General features: G+C 43.4%; 1 protein-coding gene and 1 non-coding gene across 2 annotated transcripts in view; one reads left to right on the top strand and one right to left on the bottom strand.

Annotated features, from left to right (window-relative positions):
* Positions 1-7,082: 7,082 nt before the first annotated feature.
* LOC116458144 (U7 small nuclear RNA) lies at positions 7,083-7,144 on the bottom strand. Its single transcript, XR_004245215.1, has one exon. It is a non-coding gene; the product is annotated as a U7 small nuclear RNA (small nuclear RNA).
* A 5,230-nt stretch (positions 7,145-12,374) lies between these two features.
* GALNT2 (polypeptide N-acetylgalactosaminyltransferase 2) overlaps positions 12,375-13,319 on the top strand; it is a 220,440-nt gene continuing 219,495 nt past the window's right edge. The window contains exon 1 of the mRNA XM_032137499.2: positions 12,375-12,645. Within this exon, the coding sequence (XP_031993390.1) occupies positions 12,520-12,645 (126 nt within the window). The 5' untranslated portion in view covers positions 12,375-12,519. The remainder of the gene's footprint in view (positions 12,646-13,319) is intronic.

Below are 13,319 nucleotides of genomic sequence, written 5' to 3' on the forward strand. Positions count from 1 at the left end.
GAAGCAGGAGATTAAGGACAATAAACCTTTTATCATTTGGAAATCCCCAAGAGATTTTGATAGCAACTAGGCTTGCTCTCCGCCATATATATTACATTTTAAATTTTCTGTTAACCTCTTAAGTGTCCATATCCAGCATTTGCCACTTTATTTTTTGCCTTACTATCTATTTCACATGTGCGTGCTCTGTTTGTCAAACAAGGGAATAAGTTCCTTGGGGGTAAAGGCTGGTTTATACAGTGATACGTTGATTAGAAATTCCTCAGGAACAAGGCTCATTTATTCAAAATCGACTACACTCAAAAATAAAAACAAAATATCTTCATAAATCATTCTAAGCAGAGCTGCCAGCTTACAGCTGCATGTCAGAAATATTTCAATGCGCAGTTTCTGTTTGTCTCCACCGATTCTGAAGTTAACGAGACCCGTCTTGGGGAGAATCTGCAGTCTGGGAAGTTTGCTCTTGGCATGCAGAGCCTCCTCATTTCCAACTTAAGCTTCAGCAGCACCACTGTCAGGCCCCTGAAAGGCACACATCTCCACCTCCCCACCTCCCCAACCTCCTGCAGAGTGGCTAGACCTAGGAGACTGCCCTTTATCTTCACGGATGCATTGAAACTGACTCCCTCTGGACTGTGTGAACTACACTCACTCTTAGAAGGTATGAGATTTTTCTGAAGGCAGAGATGTTCTTCGCCTTCTTCATCTGTGCACTCCAGTAATCTAGAATAGAACTTGGCAAAATGTAAATACTCAATAAATATTTGTGGAATCGGTGATTGTTATCTCAATGGGCGTTTATGCTTTCAACCTTTTATCTCCAGTTGTTTCATAAATTGTTGAGGACTTGTCAATTACCTACATGGGAGAAATGTTCTCCCTCCCCACACCTTCTTAAGCAAAAATGCCCCTGATGTTTCAATTAGGCTGGTCAATCTGACCTGTAGCTGGCCTGGCCTCCCTCAGGAGGAGGTGATTCATGGAGACTTTCCCATTGTCTTTCCAGCTCACTGCCTGGTTCTTGAAGAGGACAAGCTATGGTGGGATCCCTTTCTCATTGCCCATCCTCATCATGTCTACAGACTCATCCAGCCCCTCTTTTGAGCCCCCTTCTCTCCAGGGCTCTCTTCTATCACTTACCTCTGCAAAGGTCAAGCATTCACCCTTAACAATGACCTAATTCTGCCCTCCTTTCCCCTCCCTAGGACTTCCAAATGCACCATTTTATGTTGCTCTATTTGGGATCTGATTTAAGGACTTTTCTTAGTAAAAACCTCTCTTTTCTGACATCCTGGAGAATCCTATATCATTTCTCTTCCTGGTTCAGAAGTTTCTAACAAAGATAATCTGCCTGGTAAAGAAACCTGCTTGCTAACAGAGCTATAATTTGGGGTGCTTTAAAAAAACCTCCCAAGGAATTATAGCCAGGACAAAAAATCTTCATGGAGTTGAATTTAATCGTTAGCAGCTCAAGGACAGGAACCCATAGTATACATTTTCATTTTTTTTTTCTCACTGTTTGTAGAAGTCCTAGGCTCAGCACAGACCTGTAATAAACACCTGTTGAATAATTGTTGCATAACTGATTGATTGACAGCCTGCTGAGCATGCCGGATGTTTCTGTCTGGCTGCAATGTCTGGGTTTTTCTTTTCTTCAACAAAAATTGTTATGATTTTCACTGCAATTATTCACCAGATTTTCCTCATGTGCCCTTTATTTTTCTTTTTCTCCGAGCTTTTCATTTTGAAAAGTTTAAGTTGTAGATAAAAGTTGAAAGAACAGAATAATAACCCCATTATGCTCTCTACCTGGATCCAACAATGAGTGTTTTCCCACATTTGTTTTTATCTCTTGCTATATCTATGCCTATATTTTTATAACTCTCTACAATATAAATACTTTCGTTGCTAGGTCATTTGAAAGTAAATTTCAGACATCAAGAACTTTACCCATAAATACTACAGCACACAGCTCCTAAGAATGAGGACATTTTTCTAAGTAACCACAATAGCAATATCACACCTAAAAAATTAATAATAACTCCAAAATATAATCTAATACCCCTTCATTTATTCTCAAATTGGAAAAGCTTGCCTTTTGATCAGACAATGACTTTGCTTTCCAAAGTGGAATTCTAGTCCTAGTTCCCTACAGATCCGTTAGGATTTATAGGTATAGTCAAGATGTACAGTTCACATAAGATAGTTGCATTCTTTGGTTCTGGGATGACAAAGGGATGTTCAGGCCCCCAGAATGGGCTGTTTCTAGGGTAGACCAGGTCCATCATCAAGCGGGACCAGGGAGATGTTGCTTTGGGACTCTGAGGGTTGCCATGAGCCCCACATACCTTTTAGAGTTTCTAACCCCACAGCTCCACAATGTATGCTTGCTCAGTCTCTTTCTAAAATCCCTGTTTCTACTCTCCTTTGTCTACTTGCATTGGCAAATGGAAACACGATACACTAGTCAGCTCCACTCTTGGCAATTCTGATTCAGTAGGTCTGGGATGGGAATCTCGAGAAATTTTATTTTTAAAAAGCTCTCCAAGATCTGCAATCTGGCAGGGGGAGGGGGGAATGGAAAATCCCTCACGAGTTACGTGGTCTGCCTACACAGCTCTGCACATCTTATGTATATGTGTTTGTGGGTTTCTGTAAAATGTCTCCAATTATCTTTGGAAGTGAGTGGAGTATAAACTATAAATAAACGAGAGACTTTCTCAGAACATCTATGTGTGATGGGACCAGTCTTGGGGACTCTGCAGCTGAAGGTGGGGGACAGTGGAGAGAGACTGTGGACTTGCAGCGAGATGACCAGCTGGGTCTGTGTTTGGTGCTGCCATTGGCTAATTACATGGATGGTTTTGGACAAGTTGCCTGACTTTTCTGAGCCTCAGTTTGTCATCCTCTAAGATGAGCAGAGTAATATGCACCTCATGAGACCCTAAGGTCATGCATGTGAAAGTGCTTTGTAAACTACCTGCAGGAGTCTAAGTTGAGCCAGAGATAAGTTCACCCAAGAGCCCGGATCTACCTGGGGGCAGGGGCAGGCACACCAGGAACTGGCTACCGGAGGAGCTGCGGGGCCCCTTGGGAAGAAGCTTACCCTAAAGGAAGGTAGCAACCACAGGCAGGAGGGGTAAGAAATGGGAAGGGGCATTGCTGGGGTTAGGGAAGTATCGTCTGGGGCCAGGAGGGTTCCACTGGCTTCTTTCCCCAGGACGTAGGGAGGAAAGGGCTCTGATACAGGAGTGTACATGAACAAAAAGCACTGGCTGGAGATCATCTATGTGGAATGTGGACAGGGCAAGGTGCCCGTAGCCCCTATGGCTGACGGAGTAAGTAGAACTTCTCACTAAAGTACACGTATGTCCTTAAGTCTGGGGCTATGGGGGCGTCTTTAACCATGAGTCTCCTTTCCAGCACTCCTTACACTGGCCTCCTCCTTCCTAGGCCCAACTCTCAGGCTCACTCAGGGGCAGCCTGGGCTGGTGAGGCATCAGCAGAGGCCGTAGTGCTGAGTGCTGGCTGGCGGCACCGCGACATATTCCCTGGGAGCCTGAGATGAGAGGGTTACACAGTGGGGAAGGTGGGAACAAGAAGACTGCCTCTCAGCAGAATGTCCCCAGGATCCCCTAAGCCCTCGTGATGCTGTGCTTGGTCGCGTTCCTGCCTCACCCCCTCCAGGTAGCTGCTGTCCTGCCTAATGAGGAAGATTCCTTCCCCCCGGCATGTGTGGCCAAGTGCCTCCTAGTGCCTCACTCTCCCTGACTCTGCTACTCACTGAGCTGCCTCGGGCAAGGCCCTTAACAGCACCCTGCTATAAAACTGAAATAGTGAGAGCATTTACTTGATAGGGCTGTTGTGAAGATTTAATAAAGTAATACACAAACAGTGCCTGGCATATGGTAAGCACATCATTAATGTTTCTATGTTCAGGGCAATCGATTCCTTTAACCTAAATCACATTTGATAAACTATTTCTCAGTCACAATTCAAGTCAAGCAATTTCTGGGAAGACAGCAGCAGGTGGTTAACACTGTCCGCGGGGTGTGGGGATTTTGAGCTTAGTGTCACTAAGAGCTGCTCACTGAGGATAGAACTGTAGTACTTCAAAGTGTCCCCTCTCATTAAAGACAGCCCATTGTGGGTCCTGGGAGTATGACAGGGCCTGGGCAAGCTCTTTAATATCTTCTTTTTATAATAACCTCCATAGAAATGTGCTTTCAGTTTGGTGGGAGGGGCGTGTGAACGAGTTCCAATTATCCAATTTCAGTGTTTCATATTTTGTTCCTGTTAAGCAGTCATAATTTTGTTTCTCCTTTTCTCCTGATTGGGTATTGTCCCCCTTTAAAGTATTTTAGAAAAAAAGGAAATTGGACAATCAGATTATAAGAAAGGTTCTATTGTGCAAAGTCACAATGTATCATTAAAATTTACAGGGCTCCCGACGTCTCTGACAACAGTAACTGGTACAGTGAATTGGCAGCAGAAATGCTGAAGCTGTATTTATGTGCTGCTACAAATATGTAGTTATTCTTACTGTACTATACAGTCAGGAAAAAGCCCTAAGGGCTTCTGGCATGAAAATGTTACATTGATAAATGACAGCCACGGTGCTGAACAGTACTAGGGTCTGACAAAAGGGCAAGTCAATGTATATAGAGTTTCCTACTCAGCACCTTACCTATAAACACTAGAAATCATGCACAAGTGTTTGAAAGTGTCTGTGGAGATGTGTTGGGAAAATAAATGAAGGTAGAAGAAAGACAAGGAGGGGGTGTTTATATGCCAGCTGTCTAGGGAAGCAAGTTGTAATATCGTTTAGATGCTTGGGGTGTGGGGTTGTGGCAGTGGAATGTTTTTAGGTTTCTGCCTTTTTCCTAATCAGCAGAATGAAACTTCAGGGTCACCACATTGCATGTAAAACCACTTCTAAAGAAAACGATTTCAAATTTACCAAAAAAGTTGCAAAAACAGTGCAGAGAATTCACCTATGTCCTTTACCCACACTTGCCATTTTAAAATATTTTGCCACATTTTTTTTATCATCCTCTATATTTTTCTTGAATCTTTTGAAAGCAGCTCGTGTATGTCATGCCCCCTTAACCCTTGACACTTTAGTTTACATTTCCTAATAAATATCGTATTTCCTAACATTCTTCTAAGCAACCATAGTACAGTTAGCAAAATCGGAAAATTGGACATTATGCTATTTACCACAGTGTACCATGGTATATCAGACTATGCTCTATAGTCCACAGTCCTGTTTTGTTCGTTGTCCTACTCATGTTCTCCATAGTATTTTTACTCTCCACTACAGGGGCTTTATTGTATTTAGTTATCATGTCTCTTTAGGTCCACTAATCTGGGACATTTCCTTACTCTGTCTTTCACAATAGACAAAGTGACATTTCTGAAGAATACAAACCACTTATTTTACAGAATGTTCCCCATTTTTTTTCTTGATATTTATTCACATCCTTGGCCAGAATACATATTTTCATTTGAATATATTCTCCCTTGGACACCTTGTAATTATTCTTTGTTTCTGGGATAGTTGTTTGTCATTATTTTCAATTTCCTTCTTGAGTTTGTTCAACCCTTGTTTATATATATCCTTGGCCAGAATACAAAAGCCATGATGCTGTCACCTTCTCAGAGTCTCTCTGCAGACTCAGGATATCCATCTGACCCTCATGAGTGATGCTAGTTTTGGTCACCTGGCCAAGGTGCTGCCTGTTTCTCCACCAGCTACTAATTCCCCCATCCCCCTCACCACCACCACCCACACCCAGCAGTGAATAATATGTCTATTATCCAACTAACAAATGTCTGTTGAAAGATATTTGAAGACCTTGTAAATCTCCTGTTCATCAAACTCCTCCTCCCCTAACCACTTCAGCATCCATTCAGGTGTCTTCTCCAAACAAACATTCACTGTGATGGTTGTAAGATGGCGATCCACTCTTCTCTGAATGTTTATCAGTTGGCATTCTACTCAAAGAGTTCTCCTTTTGTCCATTTATTTATTATCACTGTGTATACCTAGACTTCTACTTTATTCAGTGTTTATTTTGATGCATATGTTGTCTTAGATTTAGCCAGTGGGGCCCCTTCAAGCTGGCTCCTATGTCCTTTTAACATTGTGCTCTCTCTCTCCTCTGCTTCTCTCTTTCTCTCTCTCTCTCGCTCTTTCTGCCCTTCCTTACTTCTAGTACAACAAGATGTTGCAGGCTCATTTAATACCCTCTCAACCCCAGTCCTGGAATCAATAATTTCTCCAGTGAACTCTTACAGTGGAGAATGGTATTTAGAAACCAAGATCTGGGTGCAAGGGGTGCTCATTGCTACTGGGGTATTATTAATCAGGGCACTTTAAGTGGACAGATCTAGGAAATATGTATGTATATTTGTTTAAATATGCATACATATGAGCATAGATGTGTGTGTGTGTGTGTGTGTGTATGAAATAATGAGTTCATACTGCTATCTCTAATTCCAAATCTACTCCACAGGAATCTTTCTTGCCTTCTTCCATCCCATACTGTATCTCCCTTCTTCTATAGTGAAAATCCTAGCTCCCCAAAACAATGTATTTCCTGATTTGCTCAATTGCATACTATGCATAAAATAATATAATTGCTATACCCATAACACTATGAAAAAAATAAAGGGCTTTAAAATTCTTTCCAGTTCTAGGCTGAGAGCACATAGCTGGTGTACTTTGTTTAAAGTTATGAATTTTTTTTAAGCTTTATATTATTCACTTATAATATAATTGGATTCAGATATTTCTGCTTGGATTCAGTTTTTATTCCTCTCCTCTCAGCTTTCTTGATTTTATTATTTATTTATTTATTTTTAATATAGAGAACACTATCATGTTTCCAAAATTTAAGCCTGGAAAAACAGTATACTCAGAGAAGCATCAATTCTTCTCCTATCCCTTCTACCTTTCCCTCCCACCCCTTCTAGGTAACCAGTTCAATTGTTTTCTGGTTTACCACTATTGTGTACGTGAGTGTGTATGTGTGTTTTGCCAAAATACGCAGATACATGTGTCTTTTCTTTTCTGCACGGAGTGTTTTCCAGTGAAAACCAGCAAACCTTCTACACAAGTTCTAAAAGAGCTATAACACTTACATGTATGTTTTCTTCTAGTCCCCTCTTTGTTACAGAAAAAGTAGCAGATGATACATAACCTATTGCAACTTCCTTTTTTCATTTACCAAATATCCTGGATATTACCCTATATGTGTTCACAGACGTCTTCCGTATTTATTATTTTTTTTTGTAGACTTGCCAACAGGATGTTTTGTCAAGCTTTTGATTTTTTACTGGTTTGATGGGAGGATAAATAGCATGTTTGTAGTTTTAATTTACAACTCTATTACGAGCAAAGTTTAATGTCTTTTCATATGTTTATGGACGTTTTGTAGATCTTTACTATGAATTGTCTGTTTATGCTTTTCCCCATTTTTTACAGGAGATTTGGGGTTTTTCCATAATGTTTAAGTACTTTATATGTCAGAGATATTACCCTTTTATCTATAATGTTGTGGAGATAATTTCTCCCAACTTGTCATTTGTGGTTTTTTCAAATTGTGATGAAATATGCATCACATAAAATTTACCATCATAACCATTTTAAGTGTATAATTCTGTGCCATTAAGTACATTTACCATCCATCTCCAGAATGTTATCATCTTAAACTGAAACTCCGAACTCATAAATAATAATGGGAACTCCTCATTCCTCTCTTCCTCAAGCCCCTGGTGACTGCCATTTTACTTTTTGCCTCTATAATTTTGGTTACTGTAGGAAACTCATATAAGTGAAATCATTAGGTATTTGTGTTTTTGTGTCTCACTCATTTCATCTAGCATACTGTCCTCAAGGTTCATCCATGTTCTGGTATGTGTTAGAATTTTCTTCTTTTTTAGGGCTGAATAATATTCCATTGTATGGATATACCACGTTTTGTTTGTCCATTTATCTGTTGATGGATATTTGTGTTGTCCCACCCTTTGGCCACTGTAAGTAACACTGCTATGAACTTGGATGTACAAATATCCGTTTGAGTCCCTGCTTTCAATTCCTTTATGTATGCAACCAGAAATGGAATTGCTGGATCATATAGTAGTTCTAAATTTAATTTTTTGAGGAACCACTATACCATTTTCAACAGCAGTGCATAAGGGTTCCAATTTCTCTACATCCTCACCAACACTTGTTATTTATTTATTTATTATTTATTTTTAAAATGTTTTATAGGCTGGGCGCGGTGGCTCACACCTGTAATCCCAGCACTTTGGGAGGGCAAGGCAGGTGGATCATGAGGTCAGGAGTTCGAGACCAGCCTGGCCAATATGGTGAAACCCCATCTCTACTAAAAACACAAAAATTAGCTGGGCATGGTGGCACGTGCCTGTAGGCCCAGCTGCTCAGGAGGCTGAGGCAGGAGAATGGCTTGACCCGAGGAGGTGGAGGTTGCAGTGAGCCAAGATTGTGCCACTGCACTTTAGCCTCGGTGACAGAGCAAGACTCCATCAAAAAAAAAAAAAAGTTTTATGTAATATCTATCCTAATGGATATGAAGTGGTATCTCACTGTGGGTTTTTGTTATGTTTTTTTTTTCCATTATTAACACTGGAGGTACATTACAGTTTGTCCTCATGAATTCTAGTTGTTCTCATGAGATACATTTTGTTCTTGTAGTTTCGACTTTGTCTTTGAAATGCCCCATGTCACATCTAGCTGTTCCTCTGATTCTCAGGTCTAGAAACTACAGTGACTTCAGACCTGCCCCACGTACAATGGAAAGACTTCCACAACCTGTTTTCTTCCACCTCTAACATTGTCTAAAGTTTAATGCCCATCATACATCCCTTATTCCATCAAACTAATAATGATTTTACTTTGCAGATCAAATCCTAATGATATACAACTGATAAGTGTTTAGGAAGGAAGGTTTTGGGCTATAAATTGTCCCTCTTCATCTCATTTAATGCTTTTTGGCCTAATCTACTTTGTTTGATATCAGAATCACAGCACCTGCTTTTTCAGAGTTGGGGTTTCCATTATGCCTACATTTGAAAAGCTTTTATTTTAAAGGGTGAACTGAGCCCACTTATAAATTGTTATGACTGATGTGGGTTGGTCTCAGCTGTGTCACACTGTTTCCTATTATAACTACTGCATCACTGTGCTACACTTACTGTGTTTCTTTCATTATTTGGTATGTATTCTTTGCTATTTTTAGAACTTTTGGAGTTTTGGAATAGGGTTTCCAATATTTGGGAATATGTATATTTTGTTTTAGTGATTTTTATTTATATTTTTAATATATTACCCTTAATTCCTATTTTTTGTTTCTAACCTTTTAACATCTGGTCTGTCCGTTTTATATGGTATCCTTTCACTCCTACCTGCTACTGATATTGCAGACAATGATATTATTCTATTTTCCCTTTGCTCTTCCCCTTCTCCTCCAGTTGTCTTTAGTTGCACCTGCTCTAAGTTTATCAGAAAGTATAATGTGTATACACTAGTCTTTCACCTTCTGAATATACAAAATGCTCTCCGTTAGTCACTCTGCTGGCTTCCTCAGCTGTCTCTTGGTTGGAGGAAGCTCATTCTCTAAGATTCCTCATGAAAGGCCCATGTGTGTGATGTTGCATTCAGGTCACATCTGTTTGCCTATAACCTTGACACTTGAGGGCTGGGCATAAAAATCACTGCCTGGTACTTTTTTGCGTGTGTGTCACGGAGTCTCACTCTGTCACCCAGGCTGGAGTGCAATGGCACGATCTCAGCTCACTGCAACCTCTGCCTCCCGGGTTCAAACGATTCTTCCACCTCAGCCTCTTGAGTAGCTGCGATTACAGGCACCTACCGGCTAATTTTCATATTTTTTTTTTTTAGCGATGGGGTTTCACCACTTTGGCCAGGCTGGTCTTGAACTCCTGACCTCAGGTGATCCACCCACCCTGGCCTCCCAAAGTGCTGGGATTACAGGCATGAGCCACTATGCCCAGCCTGCCTGGCACTTTTGTTCCTTGTTAATGCTGCTCCACTGTTGCCTGGCTTTGCATGTTGCTGTTCAGAAGTCTGATGCCAGCATAAATTTTTATCTCTATAAGCAATTTGATCTTTTTTGCCTTTAAAATCTAATCATTTTACTAAAATATATTTAGGAGTTGATAATTCCAGATCATTTCCCAAGGTACATGGAAGTCACTTTTGACATGTACATTTAAATTTTCCCTTATTCCTGGATTATTTTCTGGGGTTATAGTTTTAATATTAATTAGGTTTTATTGTTTATTGTTTAATGTTTGTACTTTAGGGACTCCAGTTAACATGTATTTTGGTCTTTCTTTCCTTGGTTTTATTTTAACCTCTTCTCTCTGAACCTTTTTACTTCTATCTTTGTATTATTTTCAATTTCTTGATTGTTTTCTTGCCATTCTTCAGTGTCCTTTTACATATCTTCATTTGAATATATTCTCCCTTGGACACCTTGTAATTATTCTTTGTTTCTGGGATAGTTTTTGTCATTGTTTTCAATTTCCCTCTTGAATTTGCTCAACCCTTGTTGCATTTCTGCCTAATTTTTGTCTAGTCTGTCTTCAGTTTTTGAAATTTCTTATTCTAGATGTGTGTGTGTGTGTGTGTGTGTATGTGTATACAAATACATGACACTTCGTTCAGTTCGATATGTGGTATTACAATTTTCTTATGCTTCATGGTTTTTATTGTGGGGATTTTAATCAGTGAAAATGTTATGATTTATTTTTTTGTCATCAGAAATGTGATTACTTTTCTGTTTTCTTTTTGCAGAATCTTTATACGCAGTTGATTTGATGTTTTTCTGTTACTAGGCATTTTGAGGCAGGGTTCCCAGTTCAAGAGTGTTCTCTTTTGTTTGTGTACTGAAATGCAGTTTTTAATAGATAATGTTGGTGTTTGGGGAGGGGACTGGCTGTCTTCTCTTTAATTTCTGCAGGATTTGTAATTTTCCCTTCTGACTTTCTTCTTTCCCTTCATTGTCAGGCCTCTGAAGGACATTATCTTTTTTTCGTATTTATCCGACTTTTTCCCAGAAGCAAGGCTCCTTCAAGGCTCTCACCTCTTGTCCCGTTTTCTTTCAAATCTCTTCCCTTGATCAATAAGGCACCTGACCTCTGTTCAGTTTTTAGTTCGTGGTGTTGGACTTTCTATTTATAAAGAGGTGACAACCCTGTACTTCACTTAAGTCCTTGGCAATAGTGGAGGGAGCTCAGTTGGAATTTGATGTCTTTTCTTTCTTCTACTTAAGTAATTTAATGTTCAGTTCATGGCACTCTCTCTAAGTAATGCTGAAGGCTTGTTTGTTTTTGTTTCGTTGAGGGTATGGGTAGGGACTTATATCAGGCAGCTGCTATTATCCTCTGACCGAGAAGCTCCTGAAAACATTTAATATGTCAAGTTCTAAGTAAAATTTCTTTCTTAGGAACACTGGAAGCTTTGCGTGTTACAAGGGCATCACCAAGGTTACATAGATTATGTTACAAGACAGATCGTTTTCTTGTATCGTTAAAGATGCTTAATGTGCTTTTTAAAGAAAGCAACGAATGAGAAAGAAAAGATTTTAAACAATATATTATTGCTTTCCTTCTTCCTCATTTTGTGTTTATTGAAAAGAACAACTCTACCATTGATAGCTCTGTCACCCACAGAAAAATGTTCTTTTGAAAATTACCTTTTCAGTTCCTACCTCAAAACCTCCACATCTGCCTATATAGATAAATAAAATCGATACCAGCGGGTCAGGAATGTTTTGCTGCAAGATTAGTGAGAAAACTGCAGCAAGCAGCAGCAAAGTCGGGTTCAAGCGGGCGGTTTGCACCAAAAACTCAGGTCAGTTGGCCAATAAGAGCAAGCCCGTTAAGGGTCTGAGGTGGCCCCAAAGACCAAGGCTGAAGAGGTGACAGTCTGGGCAGGAAGCGCCGAGGCCACTACCGCCCCCGTAACCGAGAGGCCCCGTGTGCATGAGCAAGGCTCTGTGCCCACGTGTGCGCGCGCTCCAGTCGGGTCCCGGGGCAGCCACCTGTCACTCACGGGGGAGGGGGCGGCCGGCGGGGGGAGCACGCTGAGGGGGCGGGCGGCCGGGGGCGGGGCGGCGCCCAGGCCCTCACTGCGGAGCCCGGCGTGCTGCAGCCATGGAGACGAGGCAGTCCCCTCCCGCGGCCCGCGCCCCGGCCCCCGCAGCCGCCGCCGATTGGTCGCCCTTTGCTCTCTGACCCCCCTCGCCGCCTCCGAGGCCGCTGCTTCCTGCTCGGGCGCCGCCGGCCCGGGGCGGAGCTCGGGCGCCGAGTGCGCGCCGCCGCCGAGCAGTAGCACCGCGCCGGGGGAGGAGCCGCCGCCGCGCCCTTCCCCTTCCTCCGCTCCTCCCCCGGCCCCCACCGCGCCCGCGGCCGGCCCAGGCAGCACTCGCGAGCAGCAGCGGCCCCGCTGGCGGCCGAGTTGGGAGAATGCGGCGGCGCTCGCGGATGCTGCTCTGCTTCGCCTTCCTGTGGGTGCTGGGCATCGCCTACTACATGTACTCGGGGGGCGGCTCTGCGCTGGCCGGGGGCGCGGGCGGCGGCGCCAGCAGGAAGGTGAGTGGAGCGCCCTGCCGCGGCCGGGCTCCTGCGCCCACCCCCCCCACCCTGCGCCCCTGTCCCCTGCCCGCGCCGCGCCGCGCCGCCCCTGCGCTCCTCCGCCCGGACCTCTGCTCGCGCCGTCCGCCCCCGTCCTGGGCCTCAGCGCCGAGTGCCCAGGGCAGGGGTGCACCCGGCCCCTCTGCGCACGCCGGGCTCCCAGAGGGCGGCCCCCGCAGCCTTTCTCACCCCTCTACCCCATCTCGTGGACGTCGCCCCTCTCTCGGCTCGTCGTAATTCGAGTCTTGTGCGGCCGCCGGGAGCCCCATCCCCTGCGGTTGGAAGTTTAGGGATGGGGGTGTTGGGAAACACAAAGGGGGTGGGGAGGAGAGGAGAGAGAGGCGACCGCCTTTCCAAAGCGTCATGTACAGCAGGAGAGAGGAGTCCAAGTTTCTTTTCAGCCCTTCGATACCAGCGGCTGTAAATCCTCGTCCCTTTCCCCCTGTCACTCCGCGGGGCGTGGGTTCCGTGTTTCTGCCACCTTCTTTGCCCTTTACCTTTGGGGGGCAGGGGCGGCCACTCCCGTGCCAAGTAAAGCCCCAGGGCCCGTGCGAGCCAGGGACCAGTGCGCCCCTGCGCCTGGAGCGAGGCCAGTGCCGGCCGTCCCCTTGCGGCCCCAGCGTTACCCTCTG

The sequence above is a fragment of the Hylobates moloch genome, unplaced genomic scaffold, assembly GCF_009828535.3.
Source record: "Hylobates moloch isolate HMO894 unplaced genomic scaffold, HMol_V3 SCAFFOLD_18, whole genome shotgun sequence".
Classification (NCBI taxonomy): Eukaryota; Metazoa; Chordata; class Mammalia; order Primates; family Hylobatidae; genus Hylobates; species Hylobates moloch.